General features: G+C 42.6%; 1 protein-coding gene across 1 annotated transcript in view; it reads left to right on the top strand.

Moving 5' to 3' along the window:
* Window positions 1-21,982, top strand: part of PCNX2 (pecanex 2) — a 269,742-nt gene that overhangs the window by 41,289 nt on the left and 206,471 nt on the right. Inside the window, exon 9 of the mRNA XM_090044227.1 lies at window positions 19,632-19,767. Within this exon, the coding sequence (XP_089900353.1) occupies window positions 19,632-19,767 (136 nt within the window). The remainder of the gene's footprint in view (window positions 1-19,631; window positions 19,768-21,982) is intronic.

Here is a 21,982-nt window from a genome sequence, read left to right as displayed (position 1 = left end):
CAGTCTGTTGATATATATGTAGCAGGGTTGCAATTTTCCCACTGGTTTCCATTTTTATCTTTGTGACAGGAAGTTCTAAGACCATATTTAAAGACAGTCTTTTAATTCTTTTTTTTTTTTTTTTTTTTTTTGCTTAATTTTACAAGACGTTCACAGCAGGGCTCCACTGAAATTGAGATTCTGGTCCAAGCTCTTCTATTTGCAAAGCCTTTCCATTCTTAAAATAGTCTTTACATTTAATTTATTCTTAGAGTGTCTAAACTTAAATGGTAGTTCAGTAAATTATTGGCTTTCCTTCTTAACAATCCTTTAACAAGTGATTCCAGTTTCCTTGGGTATGAGTTATCTATATATAGCCAAATTAATATATGTATTTTATACTCATCACTTGCTAACTTAGTGGTCTTCAACCTATGGACCATGGGCCCGATCTGGTACATGGAGCTCTGTTATTGGTGCATAGGGCACTCCACAGGTGCCACAGAAATTAATTCTGTCACTGCTTCTGCACTATCAAATTTTCAGGCCCATGGGCAGTTCCATGGGTTAGACGACATAGCTCTAGACATCAGATCAGGCCTGCAGGCTGTAAGTTGAATATCACTGGTTTAGTAAGATAATAAGTCATGGGTACACAATACTTGTATTCATTTGGCTGCATGGGCTGGGCCTGTGGACCAACTCTGTTCAATGGATCTGACCCATGGACTGGCCCTGCACTACTCATCTGGCCCATGGGGCTGGATGGACTGAGTACCACTATGTTAACTGGTTATAACAAGGGCATTCTATTCTATATTTGTTCATAAAACATCTCTCTATTCAGAAAACAATGGTGTTAGTCAGTAATTATAGGAACTACTTACATTTATTTGCAAATAAACCTCAAGAGAACCTTATATTTTACTGAGAATTTGAAGGACAACCAATGTTTTTACTTGCAAAAGGAAACGTATTAGAAGTGTCCAGTATCTTCTGTAAACACTTTCCAACCATATATGTTCACCTGAAAATTTGAAGGATATTTATAAAGGAGTTTGGAGCATTTATAAAAGAAATAATTTTCAGGAAGGAAGTTGCTATTATCTTTGTGTGGATCTGAAGTAAAAGATTTTCTCTGTGAAGAGGAAGGTAGAGAAGCCCACTTTGTGACACAGAAGCTGGACAGCTCTGTGCTAAGTGTTTGGGGGCCGAATGTCCTTTGGGCTGTACCAGTGCCCATGGTCCACACCAGGAAGAGCCACAGCCCCTGCATGCTGAGCGAGTACCCCCACTGCAGCTGTGCTCAGAAGTCCCTCCCACTGCTGCACCATGAATCCATGCTTCCCCTCCCTCCCTTGCTGCACTGGACACCTATGACCTCCCACACTGCTGCAATGCTTGCTGGTGTACCGTCTCCTGCTCCTACCTCTCCACTGTGCTACTACTCTCCCACAGCCCTCTGCCCTCATTGCACCATACACATATACTATCCTGTTGCACAGCAGGGCCTCAAGTTCACTCTGAGCTCCTCTGGCTGGGTCTCACTGCATTACCCTGCCTTCTGGATCAGTAGCAGGCAGAGAAAGCTGGAGATGGGAAGGGGAGCCTGGAGATTCTGGTTGCTGTTGCAGCCAGTGATGGGGGGAGCAGTGGACAGGCAGGAGCGGGGGAGAGTGGGGGGGTACAACTTAACCCCTGACAGATGGATGGCCCTGACTTAGCACGTTGTTTTGCTAATACTTTATAAGCATTACTTCTCTCTGAAATTACTGCTGGTTAGAAATGTTTCAGGAAAAAAGGCTTCTCAGGCAATTCTGATTTGCCAGAACTGAAAATGGGTATATTTTGTTAATATACTAGTTAAGGTGTTTTCAACTCCAAGGTGCAATTTCTCATCAAAACCAGGAAGATAGCAATTCACCTTAGGAGAGCCTACAGTTTAGGAATTGGGGAACTCATCTGAGATTTGGGAAATTCAGGTTCACGTCCCTGAATCAAGCAGAGCAGAGACTTGAATCTGGGTTTCTTATATCCCTGGGGAGTGCCTTAACTCTTGGGATCTTTGTTATTTGGAGTTACTGTTTCTTACCATCTCTTGTTTTTTTCCCTTTAAATTTCAGACAGTCATAGCTTCATCATATTGTACAATGGAAAAAGATATTTACATTTCAAAAAAATTAACAGCATGGGAGAACTAGCCCTGATCATTTCTATTTGAAATATTCTGCATGAAAGTGTTCTAGTATTCCTTTACCTGACCAGGTTTCTTTCTGAACCATTATTATCCTTAGAAGCCTCTCCCCACCCTTCAAAGAAATAAAGGGCATGTCTGTACCAAACTGGTATTTGGCTTAAGTCCTAGATGTTCTGTTCTTTGAGAAGACACTTTTGATTGTTTGCCTTTTGACCAACTGGTTCCTAGTTACAGCCTACTATTTGCAGTGTGCTTACGATTTATAACTGGTAATTAAAACTCCAATCAAATATTCTATACATAGCATAAGTTGTAATCATTATCATTTGTATAGTCTTAAAACATAGGTCAAAAGAAAATAATATTCAGTGTAAAAAAATAGATGTTACAAAGCTGCATTCCAGATTCAGTGAAAACACAGTGGGAGGTAATAAAGATGGTTTTATGGTTAAGGAGGTGTCATTCTCATTGACACTTTCAGTGTCTGTCACTGGTTGACAGGAAGCAGATGCTTCCTAGGAATTTCCTTAATTACTTTAAATGTTTCATTTCATTAAATAACTAAATTAGTTTTGATAAGCAGCCAAAAACATGAGCATGCGAGCTCTCTTTTTTCCTAAGTGTCAGATGTATGAAATTGTAAGTATCTCATAAAATGAGATAAAGGGAAAGCAATCTTTTAATAAGCTACAGCTACAATAACTAGTAATTTTATTAACCATTTTTGCATCAATAGTGAGGTCTACCCTGTATGGTGTAGGAGGTCTGCAAGATATGGAGCAGTGTTGGTATGTGAACTACAGAATAATCAGATGCTTTGTGTATATTTGCAGCACCAAGGTAACATATCTGCAAACATATTTAATTATTTGCCTAAACTATGCTCTATTTACATATGAGGATTCTTGCTTAGAGTTTGAGTGGCCCTCTAATGTAAAAAGAAAAGTGTGTCAATATTTGTTACCTTCTAGTAACACTGCTTTTCTGAATATGTCTCTGAAATATTGCCCTACAAGAGCCCTGTCTTTTTAAATGTCTAAGCATGGAAGAGATTGATCATTTGCTATGTGGACATTTTATACCTCCTGGTTTCACATCAGTCTGAAGCTGAAGTCAATTAATGCAAGCTACTGCACTTTTTTCAAGTTACAAGTGCTGAAGTGACATACTGTCTGAACCTATAGTCCAGAGAAGCTGAATACTTGATTACCCTTTGTTTATCTGTGACCTACTAGAGTGATGGCCATTTCAGAATTATATGATAGGCTTCAAAGGCCTATGACCATTTCACTCAGTACTACACCTCACATTCAGAAAGGTTAGAAAAAAGTGACTTTAGATCAATTTAAGATTTCTGATATATAAAACACAATTGACTATTTTGAAAATTTCAGTGTAATTTTGCTATTCCTGAATTCTTTGTTGATAAATTTTAATGCTATTAAAAAATTAAAACATTAATATTTGGAGGAAACTTGAACGTGAGTTACAGTATCAAACTGTGATCACATTAAATATTTGGCTGCCTTTATAGGATAGTCTCAGAAACAATAAGATGTTCTAAGTTTTCCTCATTTTCCATCTTGCCATTTCAAAATTATTTTGCTGCTTTTGGTAAAAATTTAAGTGAGAAATTTAGTTTCACAGATATTCCCAAACTAGTGGAGGAGCCATCCAATTCTGGTATTGTTCATAGAGGTGCTTTCACTGTAAAATTCAACTACCTTCTACCATAGATTTTGATGGTGTCAATCCTGAGGCACTATTTCTTTCTTAATTACAGGGTTTTGCTGGGATATTGAGTAAATTTTGTGTTTGGATGCAAGTAATTGTACAGTATTTGCTTAGACATAATTTAGAAATGAAATATTACATTTTCCTGTCCTATTTTCTTCTGGAGCATCCGTATATAAATTCTTATATATGTTTGTTCCTGTTTCAGGTATTCAGATAACCATGTTGCAAATACTGTATTTGGCTGGCAGATGTGAGCTAATTTGCTGTCTTTAGTTTATTTTCTTTGTTGATATATTTAAACTATTTTGAATGGAATAGAACCGGTGGGGAATACTGAACAACAAATAATCCAAGCGGGGTAGCTGTATAACACACATGGGTTGATTTATATTGGTATACAGTGGATACCTTTTTAAATGGTTTGTTTTTCCCAGCTAGCTGCTAATCATGACATAACCTTTTTGGTATAAGAGTGTGTGATTAACTTGTTCAAATATTGTAATTTCATTATTATTGTTTGTATTATAATAGCCATTGAGATCAGGAGTCCATTGTACCATACAAAAGTATAGCAAGCAATAGTTTCTGGCTAAAGGAGCTAACACTCTAGCTAGATGAGTTGCAAAAGGTCAGAGAAAGGGGTACAGCATATGAGCAGAAGACTAAGAATTAAAAGGTAGAGAAGTCAAGTGTCTTGCCCAAAGCTGCATAGAAAATCTGTGGTAGAGTAAAGGGCAGAAATTGTTTCTCTTTGGTCCCCCTTCAGTACCTAAGCCCTGTCTTTCCTCCTTTAGTGACACTTGGGTGATTATTTAAGCCCTTTATGGGAATAAATGTAGGGATGAGCTAGTTTGTTCAATTCTTCTTATAATGTTATTAAAAAAACAAGAGAAATGAGTCCTCCCATTCACTGTGTGGAAGCTGGTGGCCAGTAACTGAACTTCTTTGTTTAGTATCTTAGATGGGGCCCAGCTACTAAGCCTAAGCTGTCAAGAAGCCTCATCATAGTGCAGGGGCAAAATACAACCTGCAGGCCAGACCCAACCCTCCAGGCCATTCTATCTGGACTGTGGGGCCCCTAAAAAAAATTAGAAAATTAATTATTATCTTCCTGGGGCGCTCTGTCAAAGATGACAATGTGCCAGCAGCAGCAGGACCCAGGAAGAGCTAGCAGCAGGACCCAGCAGCAAGGTCCACCTGACCTCACCTTACCCCCAGTCCCCAGACAAAAGCTTCTGCCTAGAAGAGGCTTCTGGCTTGGTGACCCTGGGGCTGTTCCCCTGCCCTCCCTCCATCCAAGAGTGGAGACTCAGGAAATAATTGGGTGGAGATGGCGGGGAAGATCACTGGTGCAGCAGGAGCCAGCCCGGCCCACCGGAATCTTGTGGTTCCCAGCTGGCTTGGCCATGCAGCCGGGAACTGTGTACTACCGGAGTGGTGGGCAGGTGTGGGGGGTATGGCAGGTGCGTGGTTGGGAGGTGCAGTGGGTGGTCAGGCAGGCGATGGAGAGTGGTGGGTGGGTGGGCAGGCAGGGGGAGCAGTGGGCAGGTGGGAGGGCAGGGGAGGGAGCAGCAGGCAGGGAAATTAGAGAAGCAGCAGGGGAAAGGCAGTGGCAGCAAGTGTGATGGGAAAGTGGCAGTGAGTGTGAGTGCGGTGCCCCAGGGCCAGCCACAGCAGGAGCTGGGCTGGCTTCTGCTGCATTCTGCTGTTGTAGTTGGGAACCATGAGCTCCTGGGAGGTGCCAGGCTGCACCGGGCCAGCTCCATGCTGTGCAGCACAGATTTTGGCATTGCACCTGGAAACTGTGCAGCACAGCATGGAGCTGGCCCGGTGCAGATGGGCAACTCCCAGCAGTGCGCAGTTCTCAGTTGCAATGCCAGGACTGCAGAATGCAGCAGGAGTCCTGGTGTTGCAGCAGGGAGCCATGCTGGGCACCTCCCAGCACCATGTAGTTCCCAGGAGCATGGCACTGAGCCGACCCAGCCAGGTCCATCCCTTCCAGGCACTATACGGTTCCTGGCTACAACACCAGGACCTATGCAGCGTGGCATGGAACCATCTGGACCAGCCCTGCAACACATGGTTCCCAGCTGTAATGCCAGGACCTACACAGAGCCAGCCCAGCCCAAAGGCACACTAGTGCCAGGAGCAAGGGGGAGTCCCACTCCATCAGGCTGGGCCGACTCACAAGGTTCCTAGCGCTCTAGCAGGGAGCTGCACATGGAGAAACAGTCAAAGTCCTGTGAGGCCCACATTGCAGCCAGGAACTACATGGTGCCCTTCCCCATGCTGCGCGCACACACACACACACACACACACACACACACACACACACACACACACACACACACACACACACACACACACACACACACACACACACAATCTCCATAGCCACCCACACCTCTCCACATACCGCTGCAATGTACAAGAGTAAGATTTTGCTTTGAACTAGTATACAATCATCTCTATATACACAACAAAACACACACAAATTAGGGCAAAAGTATTTTTTGAAATAAAATATGTTATTCTAGATGTGTGTTTTTTAGTATATAATTTACAGTATTTTTGGTTTGAAGATGGTAACCCCCCACTCCCAAAAGGAGTACTTCCGGGGCAAGGGGAGGGATGTCTGGTGGCAACGGTCAGGGGCAAGGGGCCAGACTTCCAGTCTGACGATGGCAACCAGGGGGCAGCACCTCTTGAGGGGCAGGGCTATCCTTGCAGTGCTCAACAGCTCACCAAAGCTTGTTAAGCAGCCCTCGAGCTGAAATAATTGCCCACCCCTGTCATAGTGTATAATATAAAACTAATTACTGTTCATGCTCAGTTTAAATTCACCTGTTTAATTTGCTTGGTCTGTTTTCAGGATAAACTCTTTCAATAGCATCAGTTGGGTCTATGGGTTAAAAAGAACCAATTGGAGCAAAAACAATGACTCTGTAGCAAGTACTAAGAAAAAAAAATACTCTGCCAGTGTAGCTTTTAAATGTTGTAAAATTCCAGTTCTTGGCCTCGGGCTCATGAGAAAGCTTCAGCTCAGTGACTTAAGTTATTTGATTCACATTCAACTCCATAAAGCAGCTGCTGAGTACTTTGTACTGTAGGAAAGCATCTATCTGAACACCTTAGCGCTAACATTCATCTTCTGAATAAGCACATTAATACTTCATGGCGTTCACCCTTGGAAAATTCCCCAAGCCCCCTACAGATGTACCTTTTGCACTTCAAACTTATGTTGAAATGGTAGCATACACTGTTTTTGATCTATTCATTACTAAACGATACCACATCACTAAAGCAGCTTTTTTTTTTCTTTAGCAAGGTGACTTAAATGACAGGGACAGCCTCCAGCTCTAGTAGCAGCAAGCTGCTGATTCTTAATATCTAATGAAAAAATCTCATTTTGCCATGTAACTTGCTTATACAGTTACTCAAAAACACAGATTTTTAATTGTATGCCATAAATATATGTGGTATTTCAGGGTTTTTGAGGAGGAAACCCAGAGACCCAAACCTACCTGATTTACAGGGTGGAGGGACAGGTTGATTTTTCAGATCAGTTTTTTCCTTCTAATTTCCCTTTAAATGTAATACTTCATGAATGATTTTTTTTCACTTAAAAATCTTGTTGCCCTGTTACTTGCAGTTTTTGTCTTACTTTTAAGTCAGATTTTTCTAAATCAAATGGTAGAGCACCAGTATGAAGTGCAACCTTTTTTTGCCATCTCTCTGGCATCCATGCAAGGGGCTAAGTACAGACAGTCAGAAGTCTGAGGCTGAATTGATTCAGTCTTTCCAGGTTAGTCTAAACTGCAGAAATTAAACTGAGATATAACTGGACATGGATTTACTTTTGATTCAGGAAAAGCAGCCACATGCCTGCAGTGGCTCAGGCCAGAAGTCGCAGGACACTAGAGCATGGCTCTCTGGCATATATCTTCCTCTTCCTGCTGCCCCTGAGGCGTGCTTGCTTCCTCTTCCTGCTGTCCCTGAGGTCTCTGGGATTTGTATTCCACAATCACAGCCAGCAGTAAGTTTGAATGGGGAAACGGGTGTTTAACACCCATTCCTTGGCCCCAGATCCCAGCCAGGGTTTGCCGGGGGGGCAGTCCCTGCCTCCCCCTCTTTGACCCCCACTAGCTTTCTCTGCTGGAGTAGACATCCCAGCCCAACCCAGGGCTGGAAAGCATGCTGGGGGACTGTGATTTAACTTGAACCAGGAAGGAGTTTGAGATAGAAGGTTGATAAACTGGTTTGACCCAAATCAGTTAAGTCTGGTACTACATTCATCCAATTTTATCTTAAACCGGTTTCAACCATTTTGAAACTGGCGTATGTGCACTGAACTCCTGTTCTGTTACAGGTTTGAAACACTTTCTGATCACTTAAACCAGTTTATGTGTAACTTCTGTCCCTAAGGAAAAGTCTGTGGAACACAGTATAATCTATATTTCCATTTAGAATCCCATTCTAGATTTGTGGGTGCTTCAGCATCCTTTCTTTTCGTTTTGAAAAGGAGTTATGAGAAAACAGAAGTGAGAGCATTGCCACAGGAGGGCAGCAAAACTCTGTGTAAATGCAAAGGTCTTTGCAGAGCTGTAGTTTTTAGTGCTTAGTCAGGAAGAACTACAGTAAAGCTGCTCTTTTCTGATGGGGATATTTTGAAATAAGTTCTCTTGAGATAAGGGAGCACCAAATGTTTTTAATATATTTCTATTTCCAGAACAATATCTACAAAATACCTCCTTTAATTAAAAAAAGAAAGGCCAGCTAAGCAAGATTTTCATGTTTTGTGTTTTTTTCCCCTTTAAGATATTCCTTTTTTTAAAAATTGTAAGTGTATATTAACCTATATTAGCAAACCAAGACTATGATTAGTAACAGATAAGGTTGCAGCCAGACATACCCTATCCCCACAAATCTTAAAAGCAGAAGATAAAGGGAAAGATTTCTGTGTTTCTTTCTGCCCTCATGCTGTCCACAGTGCTCTTGTTAACACACCCCAGCACTCCATAAAACTTTTCTTTCCATACCTGACAGCCAGGTTCGTTACACTTGCACTTCAATGCAAAGCCTTAACAGTGACCTCATATGGTTTATAGTGATGATATCGACAGTACGTCTAAACACTTCATGTTCAATGCATTTGGAAAGCTATTTTGCTTCGGTGCTTCTGATGATTCTGGAAAGGGTTTATGGTTTTTCTCTTCCATGCTTTCAATTTTAGCCTCCTTGAAAGTGATTAGCAACATTTTACATGTAGGAAATTTTTTACCATCAAAATAAAATTATGTTGGTTCAGATCACAGCATATATGTGCAACTATCGTTCAAAACTTAAACACATATTAGACTAATGCTACTTATGTATGAACACACAACTATTTTTCAGCATAATCTCCTTCATTATTGGCCTTTTCCTAATAGTCAACATGTTCTGAGATCGTACAAATGTCAGTCAGAAATAATGCTTCATAACTTTTAGTTCCTATGTAAGCCGTGGACATGGAGGGTGTTCATCTTGACTTCATGCATCCAGGAGCCACAGAAAACTCAGAGGTCAGTATGTCAGTTCTGAAGACACTGAAACCTTGCATGCAAACAGCCCATGTCAAGAGCCATATCTGAGGTGCTGCTTTTGCACAGCCATACTCACCCACACACCACAGAGGCAATCCTATTGTTTGGATGAACTGTGCTGCCCCATCCTCCATGCATCCAGGAGGAATGAAGGACAAAGTATGAGGGCAACGTTTTTGGGATGACAGTTATGGATTGATGGAGTCTGTGTGACAGTGGCTGCTCAACTGGGACAAGGACTTTTACAATGTCAGGATACATGCTACTGTTCTTCAGTGAAAAAAGGCTGTTGATGGAGACTAAGTTGGAAAATAGCTGTGTGTTTAGGGATGTTGTGCAAGTTTAATATTTGGCTGAGAAATAAAAGGAGGCATTACTTTGTGACTGCTTCGTGTATAATTGATGTTAAAAACTGACACGTCTTTTGGCAACAGTGTTGCTTGGAAACTGTTGCTTGCAAAGTTTCAGGTCCTAAAATGTTGTAGAGGTACAAGGAAAAGGCAAAAAAGGGGGTGAGGGGAAAGTGATTTTTTTCCATGACTGTTTGTACATTTTCCAGAACTTCAACTACATAATATTATGACAATTAAGATTAATTTAAATGAGTTTTTAAAACTTCAGTAGTAACCATTGATTTCAAAACACACATACACACCTTCCTTCAAAACTCTGCTTTTACCCCCAAATGTGTTTTCTGCTTTGAGAATCTGAAACTGCCTATTTAAAGAGTTTACCTGATTTCATGAATGCTTTCTTATCTAAAAAATTAAAAATGTAAAAAGGGAACTTAGACAGCAAAACATAAGGTCTTTTTGAAAAATTATTTCTAGTCTAAGCTGCTATAGATAGTATGGGAAGAGAAATTTTAAAATATCAGTTTTAAGTTGAGACTATCTCCTTCAAAATTATAATTAGTGAGCTTCCAGAAAAAGAGCCAAGATCGTGTTCTGAGCTTCACAGGATTTTTCTTCTGATGCCCTGATTAGTTTGATATGTAATTAGCGGATCTTCCCAGTGCTCTACTTTCAATCCATATTTCATTTTGCCTCCTAATTTTTAAGAAGAAAGTTTTGTCTTCTAATGTCATAATATATTACATGTAAACTATCCATGTTGGGGCAGGCAGACAGGAGGTGGCAGTCCTCAAAGAAACAGCTACAATGCTGCTGGTGTAACTAGGTTCTCACCAGGGATATGGGTTTTCCGTTTGCTGCAGAAAAATGCAGATTTTCTCTTTTAATGGAGTAAAATGTGGGAAATGGTGGGTTTCCCCTTGCAGGCTAGCAGAGTTCCAGCCTGCAAAGGGCTGCTTGGGGCTGCAGGGAACAGGAGGCGAGTGATCAGGGGAGGGGGGGGCTGTGGGTCAGGAGTGAGGGGCACTGGCAAGGCTGGGGGGCTGTGGCTTGGGAGGGAGGGGCAGTGGTATGGACATAGCGCTGACATATTAGGGCTGCTCAGTGACACAAAGTAGCAGGGGGGACAGCCACAACTGGACCCACATCCTGGTGAGCAAAAAGGGCAGGGGGAGCTCTGATTTTTCCATGATAAAAAATGCAAAATCAAATGCCAAGGTATTTAGTATTTATTTTATTGTAATGATTGAGGCACTGGTAGGCTTCCACATTGCTTTAAAATTGTAAATATATCATCAATAAATAGTTGTTTTCTATTGATACCAATTTAGTGTTTCATTTTAATTGTGGAAAAACATGGATTTTAGCAGTTTTAATCATGTTTAATTAAACATGGATTTTAGGGGTTTTAATTGTGGAAAAAAATGGATTTTAGGGGTTTTAATCTTAATCACAAGAATTTGTGATTTTTAAACAGAGAAAACCAGGACCCTGGGTACTCACATGGGCTGGGCAGCATGGCACCCTTAGAGAGATCTTATGGCAATGGTTGAGAATCACTGGTATAGGCGGAAGACAGCAGGAGCAAGGATGGTGGTATTGTAGTGGGAATCTGTGCAGAGGCTGATTTAGGACTTTGAATCTTTTCCTATCCTAAATGTAGATGGTTGTATTATTACAGTGAATTGACAGAGCTTCTCACAGAGAACAAAAGTCAAGAAATTCAGAATTAAGATTATCAAGAATATAGATTAGTAGTTCTCATCCCTTTTAGACTTGAGGCACCTCTCCTTAAACCTAGGCACCCCTCAGAAAATGCCAGCTCTTAATTTTCCCTTGGTTTTTTTTTGACTTTGGAAAAATAATAGAGCAGTTGCAAAGAACCTAGAAAGATCAAAACAGGTCAAAATGTTTTAATGTTATGGATTCTTATTTGAAATCTGTGGCTATGTCCATACAAGTGAGCACGTGTCTGTTGTGGCATCTCAAAGCAGTTTGAGACACTGTAGGAGGCATGTCACCAATGAAAAAATGTTCCCTGCACTGCAGATATGCAGCACAGAGTCTAAGTTTGATACCAGGAAATCCCAGAATTGAAAGAAAACAAGCCAGAAAAAAGCAGCGCCTCTGAAGCAACTGGAGACTGGGTCCTCCAAAGAGATGCTCTAGCACCTGGCCAGAGCATCTCTATGCCTGCTGCATGCCCCTGCTGCTCCAGCATGCTGCCTCAGTGTGCTGGAAGAAATAGAAACTGGGCACGGCTGGCAGCAATGGCTTGGAGTTGGGAGGGACCCAGGTTCTGTCCCTAGTAAGCAGGGACATGTGGGTAGTGGGAACCGTCTGGGGGGGGGGTTGTGTGAGATGAGCCCCCCACCTACTCCCCCCCCCCATGGTGCCCAGGGCTCATGGCCCACTGCAGGCAGAGTTCCCCAGCAGTGAATGGTGCCACCAGAGACCTGGGGACTACATATGGTACATGGAGCTGACCCAATTTGCTGGTGCACACCTTCAGACAGGACCAGGCTGGCTCCTCGTGCCACTTCAGGTTCCTGGCACTGCGGGCAAGAGCTATGTGCTATTGGACCAGGCCAGCTCCTGCACAAATCTGAAGCACAAATCTTTGGCACAAATTTGTGCCGCTGCTACTTGAGCTGCTGCAAGCACATATACCTGCATGTGTGGACGCACCCTGTGGTTTTATCTTGTGAATCATGTTTGCACACCTAACAGTGCTAGCATTGAATAGCATCCCAGGGTACACTCGAAAGAATTTCAAGGCAGCCCAGGTGCCTCTACACCCTGGTTAAAAATCACTGGTAGACCTACAACTGTATTACTATCAGAGGATACTGATACAAGATGTTACAAGGCAAGTGCTATGTCTGCAGGAATGCAAGTGTAGCAAAACTCTGCTTTTAACATTGCTTCATTCAAGACAAAAGTCGGGGTAATTTAAACTAACTTGTATCATTCCAGGTTTGTGTTTAAAGACCTTGCACAATTTTAAATATCAGTTGGTTGTTCCGAAATATATAAATATCATCCCTTTTGTTGCCCCCCTGTTACTGGATTAGTGAAGTCATGCCTTGTGTCTGCTAATCAAAATGTGGTTTTGGCTAAAATATTTTAGTAGGATCAATTTATATGATATTTTATTAAACTCATAATAATCCAAACGCTAAAACAGGAAACATTGTGTGCACAATGTATCCAATTAATAACTTATTAGACATATTCCTGTTGCCAGGTTGTTTGCATTATTCGTTATCATCATAACATTATTTAGTGCTTCCTGTCTTTTCCAGTACAAACCCCCTTTCTCATACATAGTTTAAAAGAAAGGCCAACTCAGAAATCAATAAAAATAATTTTTAATTACATTTATAATTATATGAAGTACCCTTGTAGTGAGTTACCTCAAATTCTAACATAATAAAGGGGTTAGTCCATCTGTCTGTCTGTCTGTCAGCCCATAACGCTCTTGGAGCACTCTGATTCATTGTTTCAGTAACCAGTATAGTGCTCCAAGAGCGTTATGGATAGGAGGCGGTGGTGGTAGCACAACAGAGCACTGCCATGGTGGCAGGCATGAAGGGGATGGAGCATGGGAGTGAGGCTAGCACTGCTGGCCTCAATACCCCCACAGCCCTCCCGGCCTTGCTCCCTGCTGCTGTAATGGCATGGACAGAGTGGGAGAGCACTGCTGGCCTTGTTCCCTCTCTTCCCTCCGGCCCTGCTCCTTGGAGGAGGTGGCGTGGGGTTCTGGTGGAGAGGGACAGAGGGGATGGCAGGGCAAGCTTCTCCTCCCCCCCGCCTTGCTCCTGGGAAGTGGTGGTGGCATGCAGTGGGGGTTAGAGTTGGGGTTAGGGTTAGCAAGCTTCCCACCCCTCTGTCCCTGCCCACCCCTCCCTTTCCCCCCTACCCCCCTTCATTCTTGATGGGCAATTAGCTAGTACCTTCATAAGGGGACTTAATAACTATTAGAAAATGGGTTGGCATGAGCTATGCTGTAGGGGATTGATTTTTTTTTTTTTGGTAAAAATTTCAGTGGCATAAAGGGCTTAGTCTGTCTGTCTGCCCAGGAGGAAGTTTAAAACAGATTTTAAAAGGTTTGTTTAGCTACAATGAAATATTTTCCATGTTGTGCAGCTCCCCAGTGACATTTTACTTTGTTCTGTTACAGAACTAGGAACAAAAAAAAATGTAAAAACTTAATCTTTTTTAACCAGTTACCAGTAGAGGGCGCTATGTACCTTTCACATTCACCACGTGTACATTAACTTGTTTGCCAGGTATATTTTTAGTTATTCATTTACAATTCAAAATTTAGCTTAATTATACCTTTGCTTATATTAGTGGTGCAGTTTACTGTAGTAGATCTTGATAGCATTAATTTGATTTTGCAAACGAACCGCTTTTCTGTTCATCAAGGCCTTAACTTACACTGTGATATTTAGTTTTATGTTACAATTATTTTGTAATTAGGAAGTGTTTTCTCCTATTTATACATTAGATATTCTAATTATTTTATGGAAGCCAGTTATAGGCTTATAAAAACACAAACACAACTAGGATTTCCTGTTGGCATTCATTATTGGTGCAATAGTGATGTCATTAGTAATGGTATATATCATTGATATGCTCAAAATTTAAACTGTTCAGCCTTGGAAAGGGGAGGTAGCAGGTGAATGTGAGAATAATAAATCCCATTTGGGCTATGAGGGAAAATGAGGTGACTAAGGGAGTGGTGTTGAAGGAAATAGGAACTAAGAGGAGAATAAGAGACCAGCTAAGGGAAGAAGTTTTCCAGGGGCAGACTCTGTTGTTGAACTGCTGTTTTTCCATCTCTGCCCTCCCAGCTGCACATGTTTCACTCCTCTGGTCCAAGTGCCCTGGTAGCATGCTAGTGTTCCCGACTCTCTCAACTGGCCTCCTGGTGGCTGACACGCTCTATAATGACTGCTTTGGCCAGTCATTTCTGGTGGGTGGAGTTGTGAATGCTGTGGCTGAAAGGAAATAAAGAAAATAAAAGTCTGTTTGCTCTCCTGGGTTCACAAAGTTTTCCTTTGGTTTGGTGGGAGGAGGTTATCTCAAAGGGCAGACTTGATAGTGGGGAGAGGTGCCGTGGGTCAGAATAGAGACTTTTGAATTCTGAAGATTGTTTGGCCGCAGTGCGATGGCAGTGTCTGACCAGGATGTTGTGACATGCTTGTATGTACATGCATACAGAGCTAGTATCATCCGGCTTGGCTTGTCTTTGATAGACCCAAACAAAAAGAGTATAATCAAATTTAAAACCTATGCCAGATAACTGACTAGGGAAGTAAGCAGATGAGTTTGGAGGTGAACTGTGTGAGGATGTAGCATGTGCTTTTTACTGATCCTGTTTCCTATCCGTTTTGTCTGGCTTACACACAAAGAAGCTCTTACGGAAATGGAAAATCTGGCTCACTAAAGGTGAAAATATGGTCCAAAGGGTAGGATGTGAATGTGGGAGTCAGAAACCCTGAGTTCTGGTCTCTGCCAGTGGCATGTACACGCGATGGGGGTTTAGTCCTCAAAATTGAAATGGTGGGTTTTTAATTGTAAAGATTAAAAAAATCCACCATTTCAATTTACAGGCTTCTGTCACTGTTACGGTGAGAGACCTAATCCTGTTTTTTTCCTGTCTCTCTGCAGAGCCTGCCTGCCTATCTCATGGCTGGGGGTGGGGGGAGTGAACTGCTTCTGGGATGAGTGGCCCCTGAGTGGTGGGAGTCTTGGTCCTTCCCTCCATGGTGGCGGTACCTCCTAGGGCCGCCTGGATGAGCTGCTAGCAGGCAGGTGCTCCCCAGGGGGCACTGTCACCATGGAGGGAAGGTCCAGGGCCCACTGGCAGCTGGCCCCCTGGCTGTGGGAGAGGTGGGCAGGCTTTGTGAGAAACAAAGAAAGGATCACGCCTCTTGCTACTTTTTTATTTCCTAAGCGGAGCCTGCCTGCGCGAGTTGCCCCTGGGTCCTGCAGCCCCTGAGTTGCAAGGGAACGGAGCCCACTGCCCTCCCTGGAGCTGCCAGGGCAGGGTGCTTGCTGTGGGGGTGCTGCCTCAGCCTGCAGGCAGCACCCACCAGATCCAGCTCTTCCCCAAGCCCACGCAGGGAGCAGCGCCCGGTGGCTTCCAGTGCATGGGCTCACGGAAGAGTTGGATCCTGTGGGTGCTGCTTGTGAGCTGGGGCAGCACCTGTGCAGCTAGCACCCTGCTCTGGTGGCCCCGGGGGGCGCCGTTACCGTGGAGGCAAGGACTGGCCCCCCCTGCAGCTCAGGGACTGCACAGCCCAGTTGGAGCTTACGCGGGCAGGCTCCACGGAGGGAAAAAAAAGTGATGAGGGACCTGATTCTTGTTTTTCCCCCATGTCCACTTCTCCCAAAGCCAGGGGGTCAGCTGCTGGTGGGCCCTGAGCTGCAGGGAGCCCTGGACCTTCCCTCCATGGTGGCAGCACCGCCAGGGTCACCCAGGTGGGCTGCTAGCAGACGGGTACTTCCCAAGCTCACAGGTAGCACCCAGTCTGATCCATCTGTTCCCTGAGCCTGACCTGGGGCAGCACCTGCCTGCTAACAGCCCACCTGGGCAGCCCCAGGGGGCAGCACCACTGTGGAAGGAAAGAGTGGGGCTTTCCACAATTCAGGGTCTGCTTGGCCCACTGGCAGCTTGCATATGACTGTGGGAGACATGGGCAAGCTCCACGGGGGGAAAAATAAAAAGGGATTGGGCCTCTCACTGCTTCTGTCCTCAGCCCGCCTCTCCCACAGTTGGGGAGCAAGCTGTCAGAGGCTGCAACATTACAAAAGCTACATTGCAAACTAAACTACATGTGGATGTGGTTTAGTTTGCAATGTAGCAAACTCATTTAAATTGTACAAACCCCCTCTGCATGTGTACAAAAACAGCCAATTTTCATCACATGTACAAGCAGTCTGCCTTCCTACAGAATTTCTATGTGACCTCAGGCAATTCATTCAGTCTGTATATGCTTCCCTTTCCTTTCTGTAGATAGTAGTACTAAGAATTCCCTATTCATAGATTGTAAGGCCAGAAGGGACCTTGGAAGATCATCGGGCCCCGCCCCCCTGTACCAAACAGGAAAGACAACTGGGTCAAGTGACGCCAGCAAGGTGACCACCCAGTCTCCTCTTGAAGATTTTCAGGGTAGCGATTGCACCACCTCTGGAGGGAACTTATTCCACAGTCTGGACACCCTAGCTATGAAGAAACTTTTGCTAACATTGAGCCTGAAACTGTCTTCCAGGAGTTTGTGACCATGGCTCCTGGTTTCCCCAAGGATGCCCTGGTGAACAGTTGTTCACTGAGCCCCCGATGTATACCCATGATGTAGCAGTGAGCTGTTACCAGGTCCCCTCTCAGCCTTCTCTTCTTCAGGCTGAAGAATCCCAGGTCCCTCAGCCTTACCTCATATGACTTGCTGTGCACGTCTCTGATCATATGGGTGATTCTTCTCTGGACTCTCTCAAGATTTTCCATGTCCTTGTTGAAGTGTGACACCCAGAATTGGACACAGTACTCCAGCTGCAGTCTCACCAATGCTGAGTAAAGCAGAAGAATCACTTCCTTGGTTGTGCTTGAGATGCATTGGTTCATGTATGCCAGAGTATTGTTTGCCCTGCTAGCTACAGCATCACACTGACGGATCATGTTCATACTATGGTCTGTTATTACGCCTAGGTCTTTTTCAGCCATGGTGCTAGTCAGTTTGGCAGCAACAAGCCTATAAGTATGTTGGGGATTGTTGGTCCCCAGATGGAGCACTTTACACTTCTCAATGTTGAACTTCATCTGGTTCTGATCTGCCCAACTTGCTAGCCTGTCTAGGTCCGCCTGTATCTGTAGCCTATCTTCAAGTGTGACCATACTCTCTCATAACTTGGTGTTGTCTGTGAACTTGGCCAATGAGCTCTTCACTCCTACATGTAAATCATAGATAAAGATGTTGAAAAGAACTGCACCAAGCATGGGCCCCTTCTCACCAGGATGATACAGATCCATTCATTAGAACTCTCTGAGTCCTACCTCACAGCCAGCTTCCTACCCACCTAACTGTCGAGCAGTTAATCCTCCAATTTTCCCATGAGAATATCATGGGATACTGAATCAAAGACCTTTTGGAAGTCTAGATATATAATGTCGACCTTCTCTCTCTCTTTTCCAGGTAGCGAGTTACCTGGTTGTAAAAGAAGATGAGATTGATAAAACATGCCCATGATGAAGCCATGCTGGCTGTCGTTCAGAATCCTACCTTCTGCAGTGTATCGCACATAGACTCCTTGATGAATTTTTCCAGGATTTTACCTGGGATAAAAGTTAGGCTAATTGACCTATAGTTGCCCGGGTCCTCTCTCCTCCCCTTCTTGAAGATGAGCACTACAATGGCCCTCTTTCAGTCTTCAGGGACTTCCTCCGAGTGCCATGAGTTTTGGAAGAGTTTTGCCAGAGGTCCCATGATGATTTCAGCCAGCTCCTTCAGCACTCTTGGGTGAAGTTCATCCAATCTTGCTGACTTATAAATGCCTAACTTTTCTAACTGATCATGCACCAGCTCAGCATCAACAGTAGGAAGGCAGTCATTCCCACCATGCCCATTCTGAACCTTATCTAGCATGATTTTCCCCTTAATCTGATGAAATACCAAAGCAAAGTAGTTGTTCAGGAGTTCAGTTTTCTCCTGAGTGTCAGTAACCAGCTGTCCTGAGTTGTTAAGCAGTGGTCCCACACTTCCACTTGTTTTCCTTCTGTTCCCTACATACCTAAAGAAGGACTTCTTATTGTCCTTGATATTCCCATTGCTAGCTTAAATTCAGTCACCACCTTAGCCTTTCTAATCTTCTCCCTACAAATGCGGACCAGTGTTGTATAGTCCTCCTTGGAAACTATCCCAAGCTTCCACTTTCTGTATTCCTCTTTCTTCTTTTTCAAGAGGACCATGATATCCCTATTAAGCCAAGACGGCTTACCAGCAGCCCTTCGGCTACCTTTCCTCCGCACAGGAATGGTTTTCTTTTGTGCTTTGAGGATTGTGTCCTTGAGGAATGACCACTCTTCATGTGCTCCTTTTACCTTTGGTCCCTGGACCCTCAGTGCTTCCATTACTATTGCTCTGAACCTGTTGAAATTCATTTAAGTCCAAAACTCCATCCCTGGTAGCTGATTTGCCTGTCTTGCTTTGGGCACACATCTACACATGCACATGCTAAGGTGCATTAACAGTGTGTGGACTGACTTGAGACTAAAGTTAGTCCCAAGTCAGTCAACATACACAGCGTTAATGCGCCTTAGTGCATGTACATGTGCATTAAGGCTTTTTAGCTATTCATGCAAAGAGCCTAAAATCACCATATTTAGGGTACATTAAAAGCGAACTTGTAGACCCATGCCATTAATACACTTTTAAAATGGCTAATATGCCTTAAATCAGCACATGTAGATACATCCAAAGAGTTGCATCTCTGTGCCATTTAATCCTTGACATCCCTACTGAGACTACCAGCTATAACACCTATTATGATAATGGATGAAGATAACGTTTTTCTATTTAGAATTGTAAAGCAGCTTTTGGATAATTAGTAACTACTCTGGACCACTAGGACCTAGGATAGATTTTGTCAGATGGGATGGAAGGTTCCATGTTCTGTTGCCAGTTCTGTGAGCCAATAGTCCTCCTAAATTGTTTTAAGTGTTCTTAACCTCACTTTTTCTAAATCCATTCCATTCTTTTTATCCCTATTGCACAGTGAAATACAATTCAGCTCCTCTAGTACTACCACTTCAGAGAGTCAGGAACCATCTTCAGGTGATCAAGCAGCAAGTGCACTCCAACAGCAGCTTCTACTGATGATGGCTCGAAGAACCCTTTCAGAAACGCCCAGGGTATATATAATATTTAATTTTCTAGAATTTTAATGAATCATGTTCCATTAATATGTGGCAGAAAAGAACACCTGCTGTTGATGCAGTTGCACTAATTCTTTTGTATTGATTAGTTTAGTACCGCTCTACTGAGTTTTTTTAATGCTTATTATGAACACAGTTCTGCTATTGGTTCTCACACACAGTAATATCTTCCTATATTCGGTATCCCTTTCACTTCAAAGGTGCTTTTTGCAGAATAAGGGATCATTTTTTGAGCCAGGGTGGTGAAACTGTAGCCTAACAGAGCTTTTTTAGTAGGGTAAAAACGACAGTTTTGCCACAGTAATTTTATTTTTCTTTCATAGCATTTAAGGATTACTGTGCATCTAATGCTGCCAAGCATTTGTGTAAGACCCATGTTAGCTGTTCAAAGAGAATACCAGTGTATAAACAGTCAGTTTCATATCCTGAAACTTACTTAAGTTTGAATAAAAGAGGGCACCACTCTGGGGATCTTATGCACATTTCCCAAGTTTAGTAGTATGACAGATTTACTATTTAGATTTATATGGGCATTTAAGCCTAAAATATTAAGTCAGTCACCACTTACCTGAAGTGCGCAGAAATACTTTTTGGTCTTGGATATTTTTTGTGAAATGTCAGGACAGTCCCAAGTCCCAAAAACTGGAGTTGCCCACTACTTAACAGAATAAGGCCTTTCGAGCTAATGTATTTTGTAATAGGACAATAACATAGTTTTGCAGTGTGTGTAAATCTGAGGCCTGTGTGACTCTCTTTGGGCTATCTTTAAGAATCTGGACTCTTCCGCATCACAGGGTTTCACCTCAACTTTTCCAAATGCCTATTTCTAGTTTAATGTTTGTATTAATAATTCAAAGCATCAATTTTTTTTTTACTTAGTTTTTTAATAGGATCTAGGAGCTGATAGCCTTCAGTATGGGAAGGTGACTGTTTTCAACTTTAAACTATGCTTTTGCCTATATTTGTAATAAATGCATATAAAATTATTATTTGGATTTGTAAAGAGACTTCTATACTAGGGCTTGAATTCTTTACACAAATATTTAATCCTTTAAAAAGCCTGTGACCTTGGGTACTATTTTTCACCTTTATTTTAGCTACAAGAAACTGATGGATTAAGAGTTGAATTGTTTAGTCCAAGATGGTACTGCACGTTTAAGGCAGTCAGGCAGAGATCTCCCTTCTTTTTGTACTTCTATTCTTGTGATGAAAAAGTGAAATCATGATGCTATGAAAGTCTGGGGGAGTTTTGCTGTTGACTTCAGTGAAGCTAGAATGTAACTCAGTGCCTCAGACATTAATATAAATTACTTAGGTAGTGTTTCCTTCATTTTGTGGATAAATGAACAAAAACACATGACTTCTTTAAGGCTACACAGCTGGTTGGGGACAGAACTCTAAATAAAATGTGAAAGTCCAGATCTAAGCATGAACCCTGCAAACCTGTGTGGACATGTTGAACTTTTATATATATATATATATATATATATATATATATATATATATGCGCGTAATTCTCCAGAAATCAATGAGGCTACTCACAGGCTTAAAAGTAGGCACACACTGAAAGGATTGCAGGATCCTAGGATCTATTTAGATGGTAAAACTCTTCCTCTGCTACCTCTGCCCATTTAGAACTCCTTTTTCTTCTAATAAAAACCAAATTAGAAAAGTAATAGAGTTCAAAATACGGGTTTTTAAAATAAAAATTGAATTGGAGTGTTGTTGTAGCTCTTATTGTCCAGGAAATATGCAAAAAACAAGGACTTTTTTGGTGATATCTTTTGGACACAAACCATACAGTTGGTCCAATAGAAGATATCACCAAAATAACCCCCAAACCCCTTGCTTCTCTCATGAAACCTCTCAGTGCAGACATAATTAAAATGAAAGGGTTCTTAGAAACTCACAGATGCAGTAGTCTACAAGTGTGAGTATTTAACTTTAGCTTTTTCTCTTCTATCTAAATTCAGGATTTGGGGTTTATCAAGATGAGATTGGAGAGGCTTGTATCTGATGGTATTTATACATTTACACCAAAGATGTCAAACATGGCCCACAGGCCAGCTCTGGACCATGAAGGTTGGTCATCCAGCCCTATAGGGCTTCTCATGGACTAGACCACTCACATCTGCAGTCCAAACATGGCACATGAAACTTATTGCTGCAGCTATCAAAACCTCTGTGGCAG

This window comes from Crocodylus siamensis, chromosome 1 (genome assembly GCF_052110815.1).
Source record: "Crocodylus siamensis isolate JL-2025a chromosome 1, ASM5211081v1, whole genome shotgun sequence".
Taxonomy (NCBI): domain Eukaryota; kingdom Metazoa; phylum Chordata; order Crocodylia; family Crocodylidae; genus Crocodylus; species Crocodylus siamensis.
Note: the sequence above shows the minus strand (reverse complement) of the source record. Positions and strands in the feature narration are given on the sequence as shown.